Source organism: Salvelinus alpinus, chromosome 17 (genome assembly GCF_045679555.1).
Source record: "Salvelinus alpinus chromosome 17, SLU_Salpinus.1, whole genome shotgun sequence".
NCBI lineage: Eukaryota > Metazoa > Chordata > Actinopteri > Salmoniformes > Salmonidae > Salvelinus > Salvelinus alpinus.
In genome coordinates this window covers 1,655,764-1,681,286 of record NC_092102.1, presented here as the reverse complement: position 1 = coordinate 1,681,286, position 25,523 = coordinate 1,655,764, and the positions used below count along the sequence as shown (strand labels likewise).

At 43.0% G+C, this 25,523-nt stretch overlaps 3 protein-coding genes across 11 annotated transcripts in view; 2 read left to right on the top strand and 1 right to left on the bottom strand.

Annotated features, from left to right (window-relative positions):
- Positions 1-8,011: 8,011 nt before the first annotated feature.
- On the bottom strand, positions 8,012-13,231 carry lyrm1 (LYR motif containing 1). Of its 4 annotated transcripts, none has more exons than XM_071346868.1 (5): positions 12,889-13,231; positions 10,366-10,523; positions 8,727-8,787; positions 8,570-8,601; positions 8,012-8,462 (listed from the first exon to the last, which is right to left on the bottom strand). In XM_071346868.1, the coding sequence occupies exons 2-5, from the start codon at positions 10,516-10,518 to the stop codon at positions 8,346-8,348; spliced, it is 363 nt and encodes a 120-aa protein (XP_071202969.1). In that variant the 5' UTR covers positions 10,519-10,523; positions 12,889-13,231; the 3' UTR covers positions 8,012-8,345. The 4 variants fall into 4 exon arrangements, with proteins under 4 accessions (XP_071202969.1, XP_071202970.1, XP_071202968.1 ...); XM_071346869.1 differs by lacking the exon at positions 12,889-13,231 and adding an exon at positions 11,992-12,126; XM_071346867.1 differs by lacking the exon at positions 12,889-13,231 and adding an exon at positions 11,503-11,693.
- On the top strand, positions 11,711-19,749 carry LOC139541942 (DCN1-like protein 3). 4 transcript variants are annotated; one of them, XM_071346861.1, is made up of 4 exons: positions 11,711-11,845; positions 13,210-13,383; positions 13,882-14,461; positions 16,421-19,749. In XM_071346861.1, the coding sequence occupies exons 3-4, from the start codon at positions 13,992-13,994 to the stop codon at positions 16,965-16,967; spliced, it is 1,017 nt and encodes a 338-aa protein (XP_071202962.1). In that variant the 5' UTR covers positions 11,711-11,845; positions 13,210-13,383; positions 13,882-13,991; the 3' UTR covers positions 16,968-19,749. The 4 variants fall into 4 exon arrangements, with proteins under 4 accessions (XP_071202962.1, XP_071202963.1, XP_071202964.1 ...); XM_071346862.1 differs by lacking the exon at positions 11,711-11,845 and adding an exon at positions 12,010-12,088; XM_071346863.1 differs by lacking the exon at positions 11,711-11,845 and adding an exon at positions 12,238-12,379 and having other exon boundaries at positions 13,298-13,383.
- A 106-nt stretch (positions 19,750-19,855) lies between these two features.
- LOC139541941 (katanin-interacting protein-like) overlaps positions 19,856-25,523 on the top strand; it is a 40,626-nt gene continuing 34,958 nt past the window's right edge. For 2 of the 3 annotated variants that reach the window (XM_071346859.1, XM_071346857.1), the window contains exon 1: positions 19,856-20,264. The gene's annotated coding sequence lies outside the window, so the exon portion shown is untranslated. The other variant, XM_071346858.1, reaches the window with a different exon arrangement.

Below are 25,523 nucleotides of genomic sequence, written 5' to 3'. Positions count from 1 at the left end.
TTCTGGTCATTTCTGCCTGCCCTGAGCCTGCCTGCCGTTCTGTACCTTATGGACTCTGATCTGGATTACTGGCCTCTGCCTGCCCTGAGCCTGCCTGCCATTCTGTACCTTATGGACTCTGATCGAGATTACTGACCTCCGCCTGCCCTTGACCTGTCATTTTGCCTGCCCCCTGTTCTTGTAATAAACGTTTGTTACTTCGACACTGTCTGCATCTGGGTCTTCTCCTGAAATGTGAGAGTACGAACTGGCCCTGACTGACCCAGCAAACTCAAACCAGCTCCACAATGCTGTCTCCCTGCAAGGAGCCACCATTGGAAGACACGGGGAGTTAATTCAATGTCTTATGGAGGGGCTCCCTACCCTGGCAGAACGCCATGACCAGGCATTCGATACTTTGCTGCAGCCATTCCGTGGATTCCCCACCTGGCAGCGGGTCACACCCGTAATCTCCCAGCCTACCCCAGTTTCCCGAGAACCCCGCTTACCTCCTCCGGAGCCCTACGCTGGAGATTCCGGAACCAGGCTTTTCTCTCCCAGTGCTCCCTCATTTTCAAGCTGCAGCCTTCTTCGTTCCCCTCGGACCGCTCGAGGATAGCGTACATCATAACGCTGATGTCCGAGAGGGCACTCGCCTGGGCCACGGCGGTGTGGGAGCAACAGTACGTCGTCTGCCTCATTCTGGAGGAGTTAGTGGAGGAAGTTCGGAAGGTGTTTGATTCTCTGTTGTCTGGGAGAGAGGCTGTTCGTTAGCTGCTCCAGCTACGTCAAGACTCCCGTAGTGTGGCAGACTACGTGGTGGATTTTCGCACGTTGGCGGCTGAGATTTCCTGGAACCCGGAAGCATTGTTTGACATGTTACTGCACAGAGTATCGGAGGAAGTAAATGACGAGCTTGCAGGCCGGGAACTAACGACGGATCTCGACTCACTCATCGCCTTGACCTTTCGGATCGATGGGCGACTACGGGAGTGGAGGAAGGAGAGGTTCGATTTCTAGGCAGAGTTGCAAAGAATAAGCCATATCTCAGACTAGCCAATAAAAAGAGAAGATTGAGATGGGCAAAAGAACACTGGACAAAGGAACTCTGCCTAGAAGGCCAGCATCACGGAGTTGCCTCTTCACTGTTGACGTTGAGATTGGTGTTTTGGGGGTACCTTTTAATGAAGCTGCCTTTTGAGGACTGCCAGTTGAGGACTAGACACTCTGACAATCTGTTGCCAATTGGATGGAAACCTAGCTTGAGACTTTTTCCTCTTTATTGGTTGTTGTTCTTCTTCTAGTTCTCGTTGTTCTTCTTTCGTGAACAGATTGAGTTCAGCCCAGAGGAAGTCGGTGCCAAATCTCTCACACACACAAATTATTCTCACTCACACACTCGCTCCTCTCTCTCCCAGCTCATGACATGGTAGCTAAACTTGCTGAGGACCGTATCTCCTCCCTGAATGACTTCTCCTGGATTAGTCAGGAGAGGTACTCATGGGAGGACAGAGATGTGTGCCTGCATATGATCACCACCACTGTCAAGTACGGCTACAAGTACCTGGGGGCAGATGTGGCACCACAGGTCCCAGAGTGGTGTGGCGGAAACAAAATTCTGGTGCCTGTAGTATTTCCTGATCTGGTAACCAACCCAGGTAAACTCCGGACCTTATATGGTATGACGTGATTAATCTGTTGTAAAAAGGTTTAACCCTTGGAGTCGATTTCCGCAGCCCAGCTGAAATCTAATTAGCATCATGAAAAAATCCCCTTCAAAATACGTCAGTTTAAGCAATATCTGGTTTTAGAGATATCTGTTTTATTTGCATTGGATGCTTCTCATTCACCACATATGCTGATGTCGCACTTCCGAATCACTTCCGACTTGGTTGACTTACCACTAGCTTTGTCATAAACTGGCCATGACCATGGTTATAATGCAATGATACATACATGCACAGCTGTGGGCAGTAGGGGTGCTGGGGGTCCTGCAGCACCCCTGATAAATTGAAATAATTTTGCCGAAATTAGGCTATACATTTTTTTGCCCCAAAAAATGTTATTACTCCTGTCTGAGCAGACATAAATAAAACATTTTCTAAATACTACACCGGAGAGCGACAAGGATCAATAACGGCACGTAGCCTTGCAGTAAAGAGCGTTGAGCCAATAACCGAAACGTCGCTGGTTCGAATACCTGAGTCAGCAAGATGGAAAAATCTGCGTTCTGCTTTTGAGCAAGGCAGTTAACCCCCAACAATAACTGCTTGACCTCGATTAAGGCAACCCCAGTACTTCTCTGATTCAGAGGGGTTGGGTTAAATGCAGAAGATGCAAAAAAAAAAAAATCTGTGGATTAAGTTTCATCACAAGCATTTACAGTCAGGAAGGCTGCAATTTGGGCAGCATGCATGCCAAATATAGAACAGCTTGTTACATTGTGTCCATAGATATAATCTAAAAGATTTCGGAATTTCTAACCCTGGCACTATGACTGTTAAACTCATGGGTACACTAGCCATGGCTGCCAATCCAGATTTGAATGGGAATTGCCATCAATGGATTATATTTATATGGTTGGTTGTGGCTGACAGTTTGCCTTTCACGAATGTAGAAATAGACCAACCGTATGGGAAGCAAATGCCTACTGCTGAAAAGAGAAGAATAATATGTCTGTAAAGAAAGAAACAGCACTGTTTTTCAAAGTAGCCTAGTTTATCTGGAGATATTGGCACAAGTGCATCGGCCATCACCGTTGAGTAGGCTATACTTCATCTTCATCATTGGGTGAGTCAGTGTCACTAGAAAGGTTATTTTGTTACCTACTGTAGCCTATATATTATATATCAGGGTTTCCATTAGGAAAATTCGGCACCAGACAAGTGACTGGGAATTTATCGGCCTTTTGAGAAATGTACCGGTTATCCACATGCATTAGGTGCGTAAACCCAGCAAGTGACCACATTTACATGTCCTAAAAAACAGCATATAACAAATTACAAAGCACTAAAATTGGTGCCCTGACAAAAGAAAATGAGGAGCGATGGACAGCCAGTGCTGAACAGGACTAATACAAACATTGACTGGGGCTGCCTGAAACTGATGGTGAAAATATGAGGGATTGTGATTGACATTATTGAGAAGATTGTTCCATATCCCCGTGCTATCCTGAACATCGCGGTAGATGTTGTACACCGTCTCGGAAGACAAGTGAAAAGAGATGAACAAATACAGACAGGTAATCAGGCTGTTGGCGTTGAGGAACGTGAGAGACAAGGTGTAGAGAGCTGCGAAACTGGCGCCGATCTGCAGGGAGAAAGGCATTCGCTTTGCAGAAGATCTGAGCAAATGCGACAGGGATGCCCGTGCGAAGCTGTGACTGAAAGTCGATGAGGCAAGACACGGGGAAAAAGCCTTCTTTCCGCAGGGTAGACCTAAGTGACTGACTGATTTCTCTTTTATGAGTTGGCCTGCTTATACAGTAGTTGGCTATTGAAGCCATATACTTTTTCAATTGGTGAGTTTATTCATGCAATCATTTATCTGAACACTGCATATACAGTGCATTCGGAAAGTATTCAGACCCCTTGACTTTTTCCACATTTTGCTACGTTACAGCCTTATTCTAAAATAGATTAAATAAAAATCCTTATCCATCTACACACAATACCCAATAATAACAAAGCAAAAACAGGTTGTATTAAATGTTGAACAGGTTGCAAATGTATTAAAACTTTTACTAAGGTGTATCCTGTTTCCATTGATCATCCTTGAGATGTTTCTACAACTTGATTAGAGTCCACATACGGTAAATTCAATTGATTGGACATGATTTGGAAAGGCACACCTGTCTATATAAGGTACCACAGTTGACAGTGCATGTCAGATCAAAAACCAAGCCATGAGGTCGAAGGAATTGTCTGTAAAGTACTGAGACAGGATTGTGTCGAGGCACAGATCTGGGGAAGGGTAAAATAAAAATTCTGCAGCATTGAAAGTCCCCAAGAACACAGTGGCCTCCATCATTCTTAAATGGAAGAAGTTTGGAACCACCAAGACTTTTCCTAGAGCTGTCCGCCCAGTCAAACTGAGACATCGATCGAGGATAGCCTTGGTCAGGGAGGTGACCAAGAACGCAATGTTCACTCTGACATAGCTCCAGAGTTCATCTGTGGAGATGGAAGAACCTTCCAGAAGGACAACCATCTCTGCAGCACTCCACCAATCAGGCCCTTATGGTAGAGTGACCAGACGGAAGCCACTCCTCAACAAAAGGCACATGACAACCCTCCTGGAGTTTGCCAAAAGTTACCTAAAGGACTCAGACCACGAGAAACAAGATTTTCTGGTCTGATGAAATCAAGATTGAAATCTATGGTCAGAATGACAAGCGTCACGTCTGGAGGAAACCTGGAACCATCCCTACGGTGAAGCATGGTGGTGGCAGCATCATGCTGTGGGGATGTTGTTCGCGGCAGGGACTTGGAGACTGTTCCGTATCGAGGGAAAGATGAACGGAGCAAAGTACAGAAATCCTTGATGAAAACCTGCTCCAGAGCGCTCAGGACCTCAGACCGGGTCGAAGGTTCACCTTCAAAAGGATAATGACCCTAAGCACACAGCCAAGACAACGCAGGAGTGGTTTCGGGACAAGTCTCTGAATGTCCTTGAGTGGCCCAGCCAGAGCCCAGACTTGAACCAGATCAAAAATCTCTGGAGAGACCTAAAAATAGCTGTGCAGCGACGTTACCCATCCAACCTGAGAGAGCTTGAGAGGATCTGCAGCAGAGGCTCCTCAGGGGAGGAAGTGGAGGACCATCCCTCAGTGACATTTTCTAAAAGTACAATAGTGAAACATTAAAGTTGTCCTTTTTAGATAAAACTATGTCACCAAATAATTGGTTAAAATATACTGTTTTGCAATGAAGGTCTACAGTCGTGGCCAAAAGTTTTGAGAATGACACAAATATTAATTTCCACAAAGTCTGCTTCCTCAGTGTCTTTAGATATTTTTGTTGGATGTTACTATGGAATGCTGAAGTATAATTACAAGTATTTCATAAGTGTCAAATGCTTTTATTGACAATTACATGAATGATGCAAAGAGTCAATATTTGCCGTGTTGACCCTTCTTTTTCAAGACCTCTGCAATCCGCCCTGGCATGCTGTCAATTAATATCTGGGCCAAAACCTTGACTGATGGCAGTCCATTCTTGCATAATCAATGCTTGGAGTTTGTCAAAATTTGTGGGTTTTTGTTTGTCCACCCGCCTCTTGAGGATTGACCACAAGTTCTCAATGGGATTAAGGTCTGGGGAGTTTCCTGGCCATGGACCCAAAATATCGATGTTTTGTTCCCCGAGCCACCTTGCCTTATGGCAAGGTGCTCCATCATGCTGGAAAAGGCATTGTTTGTCACCAAACTGTTCCTGGATGGTTGGGAGAGTTGCTCTCGGAGGATGTGTTGGTACCTTTCTTTATTCATGGCTGTGTTCTTAGGCAAATTGTGAGTGAGCCCACTCCCTTGGCTGAGAAGCAACCCCACACATGAATGGTCTCAGGGTGCTTTACTGTTGGCATGGCACAGGACTGATGGTAGCGCTCACCTTGTCTTCTCCGGACAAGCTCTTTTCCAGATGCCCCAAACAATCGGAAAGGGGATTCATCAGAGAAAATTACTTTACCCCAGTCCTCAGCAGTCCAATCCCTGTACCTTTTGCAGAATATCAGTCTGTCCCTGATGTTTTTCCTGGAGAGAAGTGGCTTCTTTGCTGCCCTTCTTGACACCAGGCCATCCTCCAAAAGTCTTCGCCTCACTGTTTGTGCAGATGCACTCACACCTGCCTGCTGCCATTCCTGAGCAAGCTCTGTACTGGTGGTGCCCCGATCCCGCAGCTGAATCAACTTGAGGAGAGGGTCCTGGTGCTTGCTGGACTTTCTTGGGCGCCCTGAAGCCTTGTTCACAACAATTGAACCGCTCTCCTTGAAGTTCTTGATGATCCGATAAATGGTTGATTTAGGTGCAATCTTACTGGCAGCAATATCCTTGCCTGTGAAGCCCTTTTTGTGCAAAGCAATGATGACTGCATGTGTTTCCTTGCAGGTAGCCATGGTTGACAAAGGAAGAACAATGATTCCAAGCACCACCCTCCTTTTGAAGCTTCCAGTCTGTTATTCGAACTCAATCAGCATGACAGAGTGATCTCCAGCCTTGTCCTCGTCAACACTCACACCTGTGTTAACGAGAGAATCACTGACATGATGTCAGCTGGTCCTTTTGTGGCAGGGCTGAAAAGCAGTGGAAATGATTTTGGGGGATTCAGTTCATTTGCATGGCAAAGAGGGACTTTGCAATTCATTGCAATTCATCTGATCACTCTTCATAACATTCTGGAGTATATGCAAATTGCCATCATACAAACTGAGGAAGCAGACTTTGTGAAAATGTATATTTGTGTCATTCTCAAAACTTTTGGCCACGACTGTTCAGTAACGTCAACCGCACTGTCTGGGCTAGCACCATGATGTAGCCGAAGGACATGGTGTAGCCGGAGGACAGCTAGCTTCCATCCTCCTCTGGCTACATTGACTTCAATACAAAACCTAGGAGGCTGGTAAGCCTCACCCACTTCCATAGACATACATGGTAATTATGACCACATACGGAGAACGTCCTCCAACCAATCAAAGATTTTGCAGTATGAACTGACATGGTTGTCCATCCAATCATAGAAGTAGGATAAGATAATTAACCTATTGTGTTGTATTGGGACTGTGCCACAGAGCGCTATGGGGGTTATATGTGTTGAGAAGCATGGTGATATTGTTGGATAGAGATTAAGAGTGATGAGCACTTTTGGGATATTATTCAATTCTAACTAGTTTTTTCAAATTACAGAAGATGGAGGTATATTATAAATAGTTTTCTTGGGTTTAGAACTTTATTTTTGTGTCCAGTTAGTGCAACTAATTTACACTTGCCTTGCTAAATTCAGTAGCTAGCTACCAGCGCGAGTGTGCAGTTTTCTATGCCAGAATGGTAGAATTATAACAACACAAGGCGAGACCCAGATGCAGACACAGGATAACAGATGGTTTGAGCTCTGGTATTTATTATAATCTAAGGGATAGACAAAAGGCAGGTCGGTGACAGGCAAGCGTTCATAGCCAGGGCAGAGTCCAAAACGGTAAAGGGCAGCAGGCAGGCTCGAGGTCAGGGGCAGGCAAGGGTCAAAACCAGGGGGACGAGAAAAAGATAGACTGGGGGAAAACATGAGCTGACAGAAAAACGCTGGTTGACTTGGCAAACAAGACGAACTGGCACAGACAGACAGAAAACACAGGTATAAATACGTGGGGAAGTGGGGAAGATGGGCGACACCTGGAGGGGGGTGGAGACAAGGACAGGTGAAACAGATCAGGGTGTGACAAGAATGACCAACGCTGCCGAAAATGTTGTGGACTTTTTGTTGAAGAACCCCTTTCATTCTCCGGGGTACACGGAAAAGGTGTGAATTAAAAGCGAGGTTCGTCCTCTGCCTGAGTTCAATTTCATGAAGAAGGATGAAAAGGTGAGGTCCTTTCAATACCAACTGGTATCAAATGTAATCAAATCAAATCAAATTGTATTGGTCACACACACATGGTTTGCAGATGTTAATGCGAGTGTAGCAAAATGCTTGTGCTTCTAGTTCCGACCCTGCAGTAATATCTAACAAGTAATCTAACAATTTCACAACAACTACCATTTACACACAAGTGTAAAGGAATGAATAAGAATATGTACATATAAATATATGGATGAGCGATGGCCGAACAAGATGCAAGATGGCAAGATGCAAGATGCAAGATGCAGTAGATGGTATAGAGTACAGTATAAACATATGAGATGAGTAATGCTCGTGAGCGCTACTTTCAGAACTACTGGCTAAAAAGTATCGGAAAAGTACTGAGGAATATAAGTATTTTTCTACCTGACAGATTTCATCTGACTTTTTATCTATTTATTGAAAGCATAAATGCAGAGGAGTGGTATTTATCAAAACTCAATTTATTGAAAGAATAAATACAGTCAAAACAATATCATACATCTTTTTGGCTGACTATCTTATGGGACAGACAAGACTGACATTTACATAACAGCTTTTGTCAGGAAATGCATGCATAAATATACTTGGTAAAGTATACTGTTGCACAGACATGATGGATTGGATATTTCAGTGCACATTGAAATGTGCTTGATGAACATTGATGTGCGTGATGAACATTGGATATAAATTACTTTGTGGTCATATGAACTCAACTCCTCCTGAGATCAGCCAGTGACAGTCTTCCTGTCCTTGGCAACATGAGTTAATCTAGTCTCAACTGTCTTCGTCATGTGACTGTAAGTAAACCGGCTTGGCCTGCTTCCTCATACGTTGCTGTGCTTTCAGCTTCCTGCCTTTCTGGGTTGCCAGTCCCATTATAGGCAGGTAGAGCTGCAATTAAAGAACCAAAATAAAACCATTACATTAGACAATAGTGAAATGACACAATAGTTCCTGAGAGAGAAACATTTGTTCTGGTTTAGATGTCTGTCACTTACAGGTCTTGGATAGGGATTCCTGTAATGAAGACCTGCAAATTAGAGTGGGGAAAAATGTCACATTCTCACACCAAAGCATTTAAGTGTGAACAGTGTGTGAATTATCCAGATACATTGCTAAATTAAATCATTAAAAACGTCAGTCATTGACACTTACCAATTCCTATCCTTGCCTCACATTCGTCTATGCACTTCTTTATTTCAGTATGATCTGTCAGCTAAAAGGGATACACAGAACAACAGATAAAGAAGAATTTGAGCTACACCAGACAACCTTTAGGGATAGGAATGAGTAATAGAGTACTCAACGGACGTCAAATCTCGATCTTTAACCAAAGATCACATTTTTTTTCAAATACTGTAAAATTATTTGGTGGAATGAGCTTTGTGGCTACCTGAACCGGCAAGTTACATTTTGTCTTGAAGACAACGTTAATTTGCTTCGACTCTAGTGTTCAATTTGTACATGTGCATTTGCGGGGCACAACAAAAAAGAAACCAAGCCAAGCATCACACTGTTCTTCTCCATAAATTCCCTTTCCCCTCTGTGTCTCATTCACTCAATTGCGTTCCAACCGTTCCCTCCACACACACAAAAGGCTTATTTCTCTCACAAATTTGTTTACATCCCTGTTAATGAGCATTTGCTAAAATAATCCATCCACGTGACAGGTGTGGCATAGAAAGAAGCTGATTAAAAGGCATGATCATTGCACAAGTGCACATTGTGCTGGGGACAATAAAAGGCCACTAAAATGTGCAGTTTTGACACACAACACAATGACACAGATGTCTCAAGTTTGTTTTGAGGGAGCGTGCAATTGGCATGCTGACTGGAGGAATGTCCACCAGAGCTGTTGCTTTAATTAACATAAGTTAACAGTGAGAGGACGTTTCTTTTTTTGCTGAGTTTATTTTCTTAAATCTTCTTGAACTGCACTGTTGGTTAAGGGCTTGTAAGTAAGCATTTCACGCTAAAGTCTACACTTGTTGTCTTCGGCACATGTGACAAATAAAGTTTGATTTGCTTCCTTTGTCAATTTGAGTGTTGGAGTGTGCCCCTGGCTATCCATGAATTTAAAAAACAAGAAAATTGTGCTGTCTGGCTTGCTTAATATAAGGAATTTGAAATGATTTATACTTCTACTTTTGATAATTAAGTATATTTTAGCAATTACATTTACTTTTGATACTCAAGTACATTTAAAAACAAATACTTTTAGACTTTTACTGAAGTAGTATTTTACTGGGTGACTTTTACTTGAGTCGTTTTCTATAAAAGTATCTTTACTTTTACTCAAGTATGACAATTGGGTACTTTTTCCACCACTGCAAGTCATATTTATCTGCTTAGCTAGCTAGCTTGCTTGCTTAATGCATGCATGTCCGGGCACGTTGACACAAGACTTATTGTTAGTGAATTAACTAAACTAATATTTGCAACAGGAGTTTGATTTTGGTCACTGTCTCAATGAATCAATTTCTCAACAGTGCACCTTTCTGTTGGAGAATGAGCAAGCTTACTACTACTGCTGATTTTCCCAGCTAGACATTCCTCAGCATTGTGCAGTGCTGCTATGCCAGAAGTGGCTGGCATAGCAGCAGTTTTGCTATGTAAAGGGACTATCGGCATAGCCGATAGAAGGGGATGGACTAGAAAAGGCCTATATCGGCCTGATATATGGTCTTGGACAATTATTGGTCATTCCCCAAAAAGGCTTTTTCCATTCGAGTACTTGAAAAAAAAATATGCGAACAGTCAAATAATGTCAAATGCCCATCCCTACTATCTTTACCTGTTGGTTCTGTCTGAAGAGGGTCTGGGCCTCCTGGACAATGTACAGTCTCTCGCTCTCAGTCTCTTGTGGGAGTGTGGACTGCCAGCCCCGGGCGATCCGAAATACCCTCATATACAGTGACAGGACCTGATTACGTGTGGCTGACGTCATTTGGTCTAAAAACAACACAAAGCAGGGGATATAAAGAACATATGCAGGGAGTCAGACTGGGACCCTGTTTGAAATGATATAACCACTGATCAAACATCATTGGATAGTTGAAAAGAAATATATATGGCCGTGGGTTAACTGCTTTGAATTATTACTGAAACAGAAGTAGGTTTACTGCTGGAAAGTGTGGGGAAATAATACATGTACGCGCATGTTTAAATAAACCACTAGGTGGCAATATAACATCGGGAATTTTTTTTTTTCATTGTAGCAGGGACTAGAATCACTAGATAGCTATCAGCTTAGTACAGTCCTTCACATACAGCCCATCCCTGGTGACATTGATCGTATATACACTAGAATTAAATGAACTGATTTTCAGAGTCGATTTAATTTTGATTAGCTCGCTGGGGTCTGCATCACGCTGATGAACATGGGCTAACGTGAGCAAGCAGGGTGACTTTTTTATGGGAGAATGTGCTGCTCGGTTTCCTTAACCATAATAAGGATAAATAAAAACTATTTTACCTCAAATCTAATTGTGCTAATGGAAAAATGTCATATTCATAAATGTAAATTCACTAATATCTAATAAAAAAACACTTCAGTGTTTTCTGTAAGGAATTCGAGCAGTACATTCGAGCAGACTATTCAACATTCTTCTAAGAAGAAAGCTGTTAAAACAATCAATATGTGTGTTTCTTTTAATGTTTTTGTATAATATGTCATTTGTTGTACCCCCTAGCATATGTTATCATTATCTATTTGTATACTTCTTGTATGCATACTGGTTTTTCTACATTAAAAAATACATTTAAAAAAGAGTTAGCAGAGTGACAAGCCAATATACCTGGCTAATGATGACATGCTTATCTTTAATGTAATCTAGGACAGGAATATCTAACGGTGTATGTCAACATTACAATAACATTAATTCCTAATGCTGATTTGCAAAATAGTCGTATTATGAATTACTTGACCTACCTGCTATGCTGTGAGCGTTTTAGTCAACATGTCGCATAGAGATGACGATTACACTGACGTAATTTGATTAACGCGTTCGCAGCAATCAGTGTGTTGCAAAGTCGCTACGAAACAATTTCATTTTTTATTTAACCTTTATTTGACTAGGCAAGTACACATTCTTATTTACAATTACGGCCAAACCCGGACGACGCTGAGCCAATTGTGCGCCGCCCTATGGGACTCTCAATCACGGCCGGTTGTGATACAGCCTGGAATCGAACCAGGGTCTGTAGTGATGCCTCTATCACAAACATGTAGTGTCTTAGACCGCTGCGCCACTCGGGAGCTCAAAAGTCAAAATGTAAGTTCAACCCCAAAGAGGAAGATTTCACCTAATACATAATGTTGATTACTGTTCGTTTGAATTTTTGCCAGCCACTTCAATGTTTAACTAAATCTAAACAGGGGAGCCCATCCTTATCCATTGTAGATCAGTGGTTATCATACCTTTCTAGATGTCTCGCTGGTGGGGTGCTCTGCGGGGAGGAAGTGATGCAGGGAAAATTCCCTTAATATCCACATAAGGGCGAAACACAAAGAATCTGTAAGCCTTTCGTACTGGTTCATCTGAGTTGTTTGATTTAGCAGTCAATTTAAAGTAGAAGTCAGTCGTTTAGGGCGGTTGTTTGCAAACCAGGTGCGTTCTTATCAGGCAAAAGTCAACTGAAACGCTCGGTTTTGTTTATGATGCTGACTAGCTAACGTTTGCTAGCTTTTTAGCTATGTGGGGATGTTTGTGTCGTGTCCTAAGCTAGCAAGCTAACGTTTTGTTTTACTAGCTAATGTTATTGGAGTGATGTACGCGATTTTCAAGACAATCATTTCTTTTTAAAAGGTACGTTTGTTGTTCACTATCTAAACAAGTTTATAGCTATGGCATGCTAGCTAGCTAACGTTATCTGTAAAGTTAGCGCTCTAGCTACATGACGTGCTAGTTAGACAGCCACTAGCTAGTGTATGATGGCGGCGAAGTATAGCAAGCCACGAACGAAGCTATATTTTGTCATGGAATTCAGCTACTGAAGTTGTTAGACAGTCATGTTGATTAGGGCAGCATGTTGTTAGTTGGTCAAACTAAAAGACCCAACTAGCCAACGCCGCGTTCAGATGAGTTAACGTTAGCTAGACTAGCTAGTTTAGATTCTTTCTGGCAGTGTTATTTTGATAAATGGGTTGCTAACTAAATAGTTACGTAGATAGCTATGTTAACTAGATATTCCCCTCAGTATTGAAATGGTAGATGTGTTCCTATTCAGCTAGCTAAAACAATAATCTCCATTTGCCATAATAGAATGGGGTGAACATAATTAAAAGCACTGCAAGCTTTACAGGAGGTCTTTTTACCTGTACATGTCCACGGGGAACTAGATCGGAAGTTCCATTCCTCATGAATAGTTTCAATAGCTAAATGTGATCAGGGGTGGTTCTCTAGTAGCTAAATGTGTCATCGTCAAATCATGAGAAATTGCTAGGTGGCTTATGAATCTTGCGACAGCTGGAAGCTATCATGAATTTCTCATGAGTCACAAAATATTTCAAATGTATATAATTAAAAGCTCCCACAAAGGAGAAGGCTTGGGCATATTTGTTGCTATAGTTTGCTGTCGGAATACCCTTCTATGTAGTAACTGACTGCTTTCTCGATCTCAAATTACAAATTCACAGCAAGTAAACAAACTGAATCTACACGTGGGAGAACAACACCCCTGTATGACATTATGCTTATGGTGACAAGATGGTGTATGTCATTCAGCGTTGCGGATGTCAAGGTCACTACAATGGAGCAGAAAAAGATGACACCTTCATCTAGAGTGGTCAATGCATTCTGAGGAAGTGTCTGTAAGTATTTATCAGCACCAACCCATTTCTTGCTCTATCTCCGAACTATTCTGGTAGGGTATTGTGTAGGCTAGTAGTATGTATGAGTCGGACCACTTCTAATTGTTTTATCTTGTGGTTTCTATGGTTAAAAACATCTTGTTGTCTCTAAGTATTTTATTCTGTGTTTCTATGATAACCCATGCTGTATAAGGCTCCTCTCTATAAGTGTTTCGTACTTATACAGCCCTCCAGTTTGATTTGGACCCCCCCTCCTCTCCATGGTACAGTACCAGCTTCTATGGTACCAGGGCCAGGCTTCAAAAAGCTGCCAGGCACTCCACCTTTCTTCATATGTTTTTCTAACTTTAGCATTTAGTGGTCATTTTCTCTAGTAATTATTACCTCAGTGTTGTGGCTTTTGACCCTTTGTGACTCGCAGCTTTGTTGATCCAGTGATTCATTGTCACTTTTATTGCTGACTCTGTGTGACTGTGTTGGACTCCTCCTCCGTCTCAGGGCCCAAGGGCATGTTGAGACATCTCACCAGGCCAGAGCAGAGGCGTCTAGGTGGGGCAGGCAGGGCCTGAAGGAGGGGAGGACAGACCGTGAGGACCAAAGAGAGCGACATGGGCCAGTGTGTCACCAAGTGTAAGAACCCATCGTCCTCGCTCGGCAGCAAGAGTGGCGACAAGGAGCCTGGGTCCAAGTCCCACCACAAGAAATGCGGGGGCACGGGAGGCAGTGGGGGAGGAGGGCACAAGGACGAGCCCAGCGCCCTGAGCAGGAAGGCCTCCAGTGAGCTCATGTTCAATGGCACCAAGAATGCCTTGGAGGTTACCGTGGAGACCACGGTGATCCCCACATCGGCTATGATGGGGGAACTGAGGAATGAGGAGCACTCGGTGGCAGACCGGGAGGGGCCGTCCTTGCTGCGCATCGAGGAGCTTTTCTGCTGCTACAAGGACCCGCAGGAGGAGTCTATCTTGGAGGAGGGCATGGAGAGGTTCTGCAATGACCTGTACGTGGACCCCGCCGAGTTCCGTGTGCTGGTCCTCGCTTGGAAGTTTCAGGCGGCCACCATGTGCAAGTTTACAAGGTGAGAGACGGGTTGTGAAGGGGTAGGGATAAGACAAAGAAAACACTACATCAATGTGTTGTTGCCTGATATTCAGAGAATATGTTCTGAGAAGATTCTTCAAGTCAAGTATTGGTCCAAAAGAGACCATATTAGCTCATAATGGCTGATGCTAAACTCTGATCAAATTCAAAAATGTCTACTGCTGCCCTGCACTGTCTGTTTTAGGCTAGTTTCCTGTTACTGTGCAGTGTTTCAATTAACATTGTTCTGGCTGGCCACCCCACTCCACCCCCCACTCGTTTCAGCAGCTCTGTAGCTCACACTTTTTCTAGTTGACAGGTAGGGGGCACATAGAATCAGTCTCTGGCTCTGACACTGCACTCTGTAATGAGTGGTTAAGATGAGTATGGAGTGGACAGTGTGTCTTTCTGATTGTCTATCCCTCAGATGATTTTTGTCTCATCAATTGTCATGTAATGTTGTACCTAGTCTGAAAATTGGACCTTTTACGATCATTTTACATAGAACAAAATGTTCTCATCTGAGCTACCTAGAGCCAGAAACTTTGAAAGTTTTACTGTGGCATTGCTGTTCACACCAGGTCGGATTTAATGTCTGCAGTATAAAATGGGGTGGGGAAAAAAGGCATATCAGAGGACATATCTGGCCAGGGTGTCATGTGCTGAAGCGACAGAAGCGCAATATGGCAGGGTGACAGGATGTGGTCAAGTTTATCTCAGGGGGCATCTTGCCCTTTCTCTCCCTGTGCTGTAAAGTGTCCGGGCCTGCTACACGTTATCTTACTGAAAAAGAGTTGAGAGACCAAGAAGGCACAGTTATTTCCTTGCTTACTTTACCTGACTTGTTTATGCTGAGGCCTAGTGATGGTAAGAGTTTCTCAACTGAGCTTATTGACTTGAAATTGCCCCAGGTTGTCACTGACAGGTTTTTCTCCATAAGGCTTATTGCCTGATTCAAAGTTTGACATTATGTTGCAGCAGGGTTATTAAAGTTTTGTGTTTTTATATTAATTTTATTTCTATTAAAGTTTAGTTTGTTAGTTTTCAGACCTGATTTGCTAGTTTTATTTCGCAAAAATATTTCTATATGGTTTTTATATTATTTAGTTGCAGTTATAGTTTTGGTGTTGGACAGGTGTGGAGGCTCGGAACTATTTGTGTCAGAGTTTTTTGTTATTGTGTTTTTTGGGGGATGTTACCACATAGTGCCATTGCTTCATGGAACTCTATTCCACATCAGGTAACTGACTGCAAGCAGTAGGAAATTAGGATAAACGGATAAAAGTACTCCTTATAGAACAGCGAGGACTGTGAAGAGACAGACACACATACGCCTGCCTTGGCAGCAGCTAATGGGGATCCTTAATAAATACAAAATCTACAGAGAAGGCAATAATGCAAAAGGTGATCGGTCAGGTCATAGGTTAGGTTGAAATTATAAAGTCAATCTCAATGTGACTTGGATTCAAAAGGAATAGCGCCAAGACTGGTGCAAAAAAATATGGGGGAAGCAAACTCTCGCCCATGCTTACACCAATCCAATGCTTTTTAACTTTAGTAGTACATGTAAGAAGAATCAAGTTAGCTACTTAGGCAATCCCCCCCCCCCCCCCCCCTGTTAGCTAGTGATAGTGACGCACTAAGTAGACCTATTTGAAACAACACCATCTTCTGGCAGCATTTACCAGCCAGATTCTGTAGCTTGGATCTCTTGAAAACCCTTTTCGATTTTTTGTTGTTGTGCCAAAGTTTACAATAAAACTAAACAAAAAAGTTTACAATTAAACTAAACAATTCATGTTGATTTTATTTAGTTTGAGTCAAATATAGTTTCAGTGTTGTTAATTATTTCATTTAAGTTGTCTAAATAGTTTTTTCGTGATTCATTTTCTTTTTTTATAATAACCTTGTGTTGTGGTCTATAACGCAGCCCTGTTTTTCTCCGCCCTGTCTATAGGAAGGAGTTTGTAGACGGATGCAGGGCGATCAAGGCGGACAGTCTCGAGGGCATCTGCTCCCGGTTCCCCTTCATGCTGCTGGAGGCGCAGGGCGAGGAGAACTTCAAGGAGCTGTACCGCTTCACCTTCCAGTTCGGCCTGGACGCTGAGGAAGGCCAGCGCTCACTGCAGCGTGACATTGCCATTGCGCTGTGGCGCCTGGTCTTCACGCAGGACACGCCAGCCATCCTCGAGCACTGGCTGGACTTCCTGGGCGAGAACCCGTCAGGTGTGCGGGGCATCTCGCGGGACACCTGGAACATGTTCCTCAACTTCACACAGGCCATCGGGCCGGACCTGAGCAACTACAGCGAGGACGAGGCCTGGCCAAGCCTCTTTGACACCTTTGTAGAGTGGGAGATGGAGCGCAGGAGAAAGGAAGAGCAGTTAAAGAGGGCAGAGGAGGAGGACAGGGGATGCACTGAGACTGATGAGAGCTCTCCCTCCAGCACAGACAGACTTGAAACAGAGGGCGGACGGGGCTCACAGACCTGGGGGGGGCACTGACTACAGGACTATAGAATTCTGAGAAGGGAGGTTGGGGTGGGCGTAGTCAGACCTATAAGTGAACTGTACATCTGTGAATCAATGGATGACAAATTGGTATTACCATTACTGTTATTCCTCTCTCTCCTTTTCTGTTGGGGTGGGCTGGGATTCGCTTACACCCTGCTTTATTTCTGGTTAATGAAAGGGCTCAAATAACTATTGTTTTAGCACTTCTATTTAAGTTATTTGTTTTATTTTATTTTTCTTGAATGTGTGTTTTTGGTCATTTGGACATGTGGTCCATTTTAATCTTTCCCCACCCTCCCTAAACTCACAAAGAAAGCTCAGTATATAAGGTTGCTTTAAAAGCCAGGTGCCAGAAAGCCATACCCCTTCCCAAGTCTCATATTTTTACAGCTTACATTGACCTGGAAACACTGGTGATTTGACCTCTCACCCAAAGACGCAGGCCTAATTAAATTCTCATATTACATTAAAGGAAATCTAGTTGTCCGCAAATAACACCTTATTACCAGAGCCTGAGCTTTACCTTTTGGGGTCAGTGAAATCAACTTTATTTTTATTTTTATTTTGGAACAATATTTGAGTGTGGATGATTTGGGTTGCGTTTTGAAATGTGGACTATTTAAAGGGTTCTATTCTTGGCCTATCTATCTATTGCCTGTAGTTGTGATGGCCAACCATGATTTGTTCAAAGATGTGGTCGTACTCGAGCGTGCATAATGTCCTAAGACTAAACATTTATTTGACAGTGACAATACCAATTACTTCCTAGAATTTTTATTTTATTTATCTAAATTAAAAAGTGTTTAGGGTATATACAGTGCATTTGGAAACTATTCAGACCCCTTCACTTTTTCCACATTTTGTTACATTTTGCCTTATCCTAAAATGGATTAAGTTCATTTTTGTTCTCTTAATGACAAAGCGAAAAACGTTGTAGAAATTTTAGCAATTTGATTACAAATAAACAAATGCCTTATTTACATAAGTATTCAGACCCTTTGCTACGAGACTCTAAATTGAGCTCAGGTGCGTTCTACAACTTGATTGGAGTCCACCTGTGGTAAATTCAATTGATTGGTCATGATTTGGTAAGGCACACCTGTCTATATAAGGTCCCACAGTTGACACTGCATGTCAGAGCAAACACTAAGCCACGAGGTCGAAGGAATTGTCTCTAGAGCTCCGAGACAGGATTGTGTCGGCACAGATCTGGAGAAGGGTACCAAAAAATGTTTGCAGCATTGAAGGTCCCCAACAACAGTGGCCTACATCATTCTTAAATGGAACAAGTTTGGAACCACCAAGACTTCCTAGAGCTGGCCGCCATGCCAAACTGAACACTTGGGGGAGAAGGGCCTTGGTCAGGGAGGTGACCAAGAACCCAATGGTCACTCTGACAGAGCTCTAAAGATCCTCTGTGGAGATGGGAGAATCCTTCCAGAAGGACAACCATCTCTGCAGCATGCCACAAATCAGGTCTTTATGGTAGAGTGACCAGACAGAATATGAACAGAGGGATCCTTGATGAAAACCTGCTACAGAGCGCTCAGAACCTCAGATTGGGTTGAAGGTTCACCTTCCAACAGAACAATGACCCTAAGCACACAACCACGACAACGCAGGAGTTGCTTTGGGACAAGGCTCTGAATGTCCTTGAGTGGCCCAGCCAGAGCCTGGACTTGAAACCGATCAAACATCTCTGGAGAGACCTGAAAATAGCTGTGCGGCAACACTCCCCATCCAACCTGACAGAGCATGAGAAGATCTGCAGTGAAGGTGCTTCAACAAAGTACTGAGTAAAGGGTCTGAATACTTATGTAAATTTTATACTTCAGTTTTATTTTTATAAATTAGCAAAAATGTCTGGTTTATCTTTGTCATTTTGGGGTATTGTGTTTAGCTTGAGGGGGGGGTACAATTGAATTAATTTTAGAATAAGGCTGTAACGTAACGAAATGTGGAATAAGTGAAGGTCTGAATGCACTGTACCAATAAGTCCTTTCAAATGTCAAGTTGATTTCTTCGAAAACGATCCCACTCTTTTATGCTCTCTTCTGCTCATTGAGTGCTCTAGACTGCAGTAGTGTTTTAGCTTATTCTAACTAACAACCAGGGCTCGGTTCCGTTTTGGTCCCTAGCCCTTGTCCCTTTTAGTGTTCACAGATCCCAAATGACTGGATGCATCTAAGCGATATGGTTTTGGCCTGTGGACTTATGCCTATAGCTTTCACATCTATTTCTTTCAGATCTGTGAACACCCTAGAGTAGGTAGGTGTTACGGGTTGGCCCTGGTCTTGTGCAAACAGAAGGTGGCTGTACCTGGGCTACATTCAGGACTGTCACGTTGGGGCGTTACACAAAGCTTTTGTCTCATTTACCTTACCAAGTTTTCAACAATCTTACACCATTGGACAGCTATTCACTCTAGTTTTGTGAGCATGTCAAGAATGTGTGTTGGCTGCTAGTGACCGTTGTGTTAAGTGCACAAAACACAATAGTCCTCCTAGTCGCCATGCTTGTAATGCTCTCATGCATTTATGTCTGCAACACTCGGTTCTAAACCATTCACAACTGTTGAATGAACTTGGACATAGCCCAGGCCTTTTGGTGACAGTGAATCGTTAACCAGGTGTATTGGCTCATTGAGTGTCTGTAACTAGGTCAGGTGGTGCCCTTCTTGTGAGGTTTACATTTACAATGGTTTCATTTCAGATCCCTTTGCCTTTTTTATATAAAATGCATTGATTTATGAATAAAACAGTGTTCAACTTTTGACAGTCGTCCACAATGTATTTGGGGAGTTTAATTATGTTTTTGTGGTGTCATTTTCCTGCTCTGATTGAGGGTTGCAGTATGGCTTTTGGGAACATTTGGACGCAACTGGGCATCTAATCTAACGAACCTTCTGTTCTCTATGTCCCAGGCTGCTCTCTGCCCTGGTTCTTACTTTTCAAGCTAAATATTAGCTGTTTAAATTAGAAATGTAATTTTATTGATTAATTGTAGCTCTGATATGGCCAGAATATAATGTATTATAGTTAGTAAGGGTAGGCAAAGTATACTTCTCCGCTGTGGTAGGCCTGGGCTGTTTAGACAGGCAGTATTACACAAAACATGGTGCTCTTCCTCATGGGTGTGTCCAACACAGAGGGGCTTTCGCTATTGGTGGATGTTTCTCCTGGTAACTAGCATCAGCTGTTACCAACACACAGGACACATGACAATCGGATTTAACCTGAATATCGATAAACTGCGGTTTAATACCCGTGAATAGAGATGATATGGATTGTGAGTATTTTAAACATTAAACGAAAATGTATCTTTTGTCTAAAAACAGCAAGTTGATGGAAAATGGTGAGAAGCCTAGCCATTCGTTAGTGTAGCTGGCTAGTTTAGCCACACAGCATCCAGTGGTTCTCCTGCAGCCAGCAACGTCAATTAGCTAGCGCCGACTTGCTAAAAGTCCAGCAGAAATAAAGCTGAATATCTATACTGATTCATTCACTGAGTGCGCTAAATTCAACGTCTGGAGTGCATTGTTGAAACTTAGCTATGTAAAAGACTAACAATGACGGAAATAAATTATTCGTTATGCGGGAAAAAGAGGATCCGGCTGCGGCAACGCTCACATCCAGCAGCGCCAACATTTGCAGACGGACGGTCCTCATAAAGTTAATCTCGGTCCATTTCTATTTTTCTTGCTTCAGAGCTGATTTCGAACATCATGTAATGACATCATCCTCTCATGTGGAATTAGGGCTAAGTGAAAATCAGTGTCTGAGATATACAATGGATAAAGAGGTAAGCTAAATAATATTCTTTCTCATTCAAATAATTGGAGAACACAGTAGCTGGGGTCATGTGAATGGACGTCCACTACAAAAAGGATTGCTTTACGTCTCCCTGCCATGAAGCCTGATATATGTGCCCACTCCTCACCTCTCAAGTGGAGGCCGCTGTTGCATCTCTGCCAGGGTGTTTTGTAAAGGAGATGCACAATCCTGACAATTATTAAAAGGATCAATAAAACAATTTTAGTCTTGTAAATGTCTTGTCTGTGAGTCTTATCCACATAATTTAAAAAAATGTATAACCTTTATTTAACTAGGCAAGTTAGTTAAGAACAAATTCTTATTTACATTGACGTCCTGGCAAAAGGCATCCTGCGGGGAACTGGGGTTAAAAAATATATATAAATATTGGACAAAACGCACAATGAGAAGTGAGACAACACTACACAAAGAGAGACCTAAGACGACAACATAGCAAGGCAGCAACACATACAACACAGCATGGTAGCAGAACAAAACATGGTGAAAACATTATTGGGCACAGACAAAAGGGCAAGAAGGTAGAGACAACAATACATCACCTAAATCAGCCACAACAGTAAGAGTGTCCATGATTGATTCTTTGAATTAAGAGATTGAGATAAAACTGTCCAGTTTGAGTGTTTGTTGCAGCTTGTTCCAGTCACGAACTGAAAGACGAGAGACCCATGGATGTGTGTGCTTTGGGGACCTTTAACAGAATGTGACTGGCAGAACAGGTGTTGTATGTGGAGGATGAGGGCTGCAGTAGATATCTCAGATAGGGGAGAGAGGCCTAAGAGGGTTTTTATAAATAAGCATCAATCAGTGGGTCTTGCAACCGGGAATATGGAGTTGACCAGTTTACAGAGGAGTATAGAGTGCAGTGATGTGTCCTATAAGGAGCATTGGTGGCAAATCTGATGGCTGAATGGTAAAGAACATCTAGCCGCTCGAGAGCACCCTTACCTGCCGATCTATAAATGATGTCTCCGTAATCTAGCATGGGTAGGATGGTCATCTGAATCATGGTTAGTTTGGCAGCTGGGGTGAAAATAGGAGCAATTACGATAGAGAAAACCAAGTCTAGATTTAACTTTATTCTGCAGCTTTGATATGTGCTGGGAGAAGAACAGTGTACCTGTAACCGATGTGAAATGGTTAGCTAGTTAGCGGTGGTGCACGCTAATAGCGTTTCAATCGGTGACGTCACTCGTTCTGAGACCTTGAAGTAGTTGTTCCCCTTGCTCTGCAAGGGCCGCGGCTTTTGTGGCGCGATGGGTTACGATGCTTCGTGGGTGTCAGTTGTTGTGTGCAGAGGGTCCCTGGTTCCAGCCCAGGTAGGGGCGAGGAGAGGGACGGAAGCTATACTGTTACATACCGTCTAGCCAATTTCCCAAGTACTTGTATGAGGTGACAACCTCAAGCTCTAGGTAGTAATCACACCTGTGGGGAGAGGGGCATTCTTCTTACCAAACCACATGACCTTTGTTTTGGAGGTGTTCAGAACAAGGTTAAGGGTAGAGAAAGCTTGTTGGACACTAGCTTGTTGTAGAGCATTTAACCTGACTAGGGTAGGGGACACTATTTTCACCTCCGGATGAAAAGCATGCCCAAAGTAAACTGCCTGCTCCTCTGGCCCAGAAGCTAGGATATGCATATATTTGGTCGATTTGGATAGAAAACACTCTAAAGTTTCCAAAACTGTTAAAATAATGTCTGTGAGTATAACAGAACTGATATGGCAGGTGAAAACCTGAGAAAAATCCATCCAGGAAGTGGGATTATTTATTTTTGTAGTTTTCTAATGAATGCCATTACAGTATCCATTGACTTAGGACTGAAATTGCACTTCATATGGCTTCCACTAGATGTCAACAGACTTTAGAAATTGTTTCAGGCTTGTATTCTGAAAAATGAGGGAGTAAGACCAGTCTGAATGAGTGTCCCAGAGGTTTTTCATGCGCGCGACCGAGAGCATGCCTTTCTTGTTTTTGTCCGGTTTAAATGTTATTGATTATTATGACTAAAACCAACCTGAGGATTGATTATAAACATCGTTTGACATGTTTCTACGAACTTTACTGATACTTTTCGGATTTTTCGTCTGTCTGTTGTGACTGCCTTTGACCCTGTGGATTACTGAACAAAATGCGCGAACAAAACTGAGGTTTTTGGATTTAAAGAGGGACTTTATCGAACAAAACAAACATTTATTGAGTAAATGGGAGTCGTGTGAGTGCAACCATATGAAGATCATCAAAGGTAAGTGATTAATTTTATCACTATTTCTGACTTGTGTAACTCCTCTACTTGGCTGGTTACTGTTTGTAATGATTTGTCTGCTGGGCGCTGTTCTCAGATAATCGCATGGTATGCTTTCGACGTAAAGCCTTTTTGAAATCTGACACTGTGGTTGGATTAACAAGAAGTTAATCTTTAAACAAATGTGTAATACTTGTATGTTTTATGAATTTTTATAATGAGTATTTCTGTTTTTGAATTTGGCGCTCTGCAATTTCACTGGATGTTGGCCAGGTGGGACGGTAGCATCCCACACCCCCTAGAGAGGTTAACACAAAATCCGGGGAGGGGCCAGCTGAGTATGTCTCTATCATCTGCATATAAATGAATGAGAGAGCTTCCTACTGCCTGAGCTATGTTGTTGATGTAAATTGAGAAGAGCGTGGGGCCTAGGATCGAGCCTTGGGTTACTCCCTTGGTGACAGGCAGTGGCTGAGACAGCAGATGTTCTGACTTTATACACTGCAGTCTTTGAGAGAGGTAGTTAGCAAACCATGCCAAAGACCCCTCAAAGACACCAGTACTCCTTAGCCGGCCCACAAGAATGGAATTGTCTACCGTATCAAAAGCTTTGGCCAAGTCAATAAAAATAGCAGCACAACATTGCTTAGAATCAAGAGCAATGGTGACATCATTGAGGACCTTTAAGGTTGCAGTGACACATCCATAACCTGAGCGGAAACCAGATTGCATACCAGAGCGAATACTATAGGCATCAAGAAAGCCAGTCAGTTGATTATTGACAAGTTATTCCAACACTTTTGATAAACAGGGCAAAAGCCAATCTGTAAATAGCACACCCGACTACCTCATCCCCATATTATTACTTACCCTCTTGCTCTTTTGCACCCCAGTATCTCTACTTGCACATCATCATCTGCACATCTATCACTCCAGTATTAATGCAAAATTGTAATTATTTTCGCCTCTAGGGCCTTTTTATTGCCTACTTCCCTACTCTTCTACATTTGCACACACTGTACTTAAATAGAAAAATCTTTCCTTTATGTTATTGACTGTACGTTTGTCTATGTGTAACTCTGCTGTTGTTTTTTGTCGCACTGCTTTGTTTTATCTTGGCCAGGTCGCAGTTGTAAATGAGAACTTGTTCTCAACTGGCCTACCTGGTTAAATAAAGGTTAAATAAAAAAGTAATGAGGCAAATAGCAAAATGGAAAATAATTTTTAAATATATATAACGATTTGGGGCTAGCCATTGTAAGTTCAGAGTCACTCGCCCCAACAGTGCCAGAGTTCTGGAGGTGAGAGAGGGTTGAGTGTGGTGGGGTTACCTGTACGAGACAGGCCAGGGCAGATGGTGGACAGATCGCCAGGTGGAATCCAAGCAGCACTGCAGCAGGCAACGGGACTAGGTGTCACACCCACTTGGGAGAATCTTTTATTTCTGTAGGCAGATTTCTTGTAGAAAATGCTAGTGGATGGTCTTTGAACAGCTGGAGGGGGCTTCAAAGACTCCTGCCACTTGTTGGGCCCAAAGGCCTCGACACCTCTCACTTCACACCTCAGTGCTAATTGAAGTTGTATCTGGTCTGTCCATGCAAGCCTGGCAGCCTTAACTCCGCATTCAGTCCCATAAAGTAAAATAAACTCAGGACCTTGTCTTTCAAAGATAATTTGTAAAAATCCAAATAACTTCACACATTTTCATTGCAAAGGGTTTAAACACTGTTTCCCATACTTGTTCAATGAACCATAAACAATTAATGAACATGCACCTGTGGAACAGTCGTTAAGACACTAACATTTTAAAGACGGTAGGCAATTAAGGTCACAGTTATGAAAACAGGGACTAAAGAGGCCTTTCTACTGACTCTGAAAGATGCCCAGGGTCCCTGCTCATCTGTGTGAATATGTATTAGGCATGCTGCAAGGAGGCATGAGGACTGCAGATGTGGCCAGGGCAATAAATTGCAATGTCCGTACTGTGAGACAACTAAGACAGCGCTACAGGGAGACAGGACAGACAGCTAATCGTCCTCGCAGTGGCAGACCACATGTAACAACACCACCTGCACAGGATCGGTACATCCGAACATCACACCAATAGGCTGAGAGAGGCTGGACTGAGGACTTGTAGGTCTGTTGTAAGGCAGGTCCTCATCAGACCTCACCGGCAACAACGTCGCCTATGGGCACAAACCCATCGTCTCTGGACCAGACAGGACTGGCAAAAAGTGCTCTTCACTGACGAGTTGCGGTTTTGTCTCACCAGGGGTGATCGTCGGATTTGCGTTTATCGTCGAAGGAATGAGCGTTACACAGAGGCCTGTACTCTGGAGCGGGATCGATTTGGAGGTGGAGGGTCCGTCATGGTTTGGGGCGGTGTTTCACAGCATCATCGGAGTGAGCTTGTTTGTAATTTCAGGAAATCTCAACGCTGTGCGTTACCGGGAAGACATCCTCCTCCCTCATG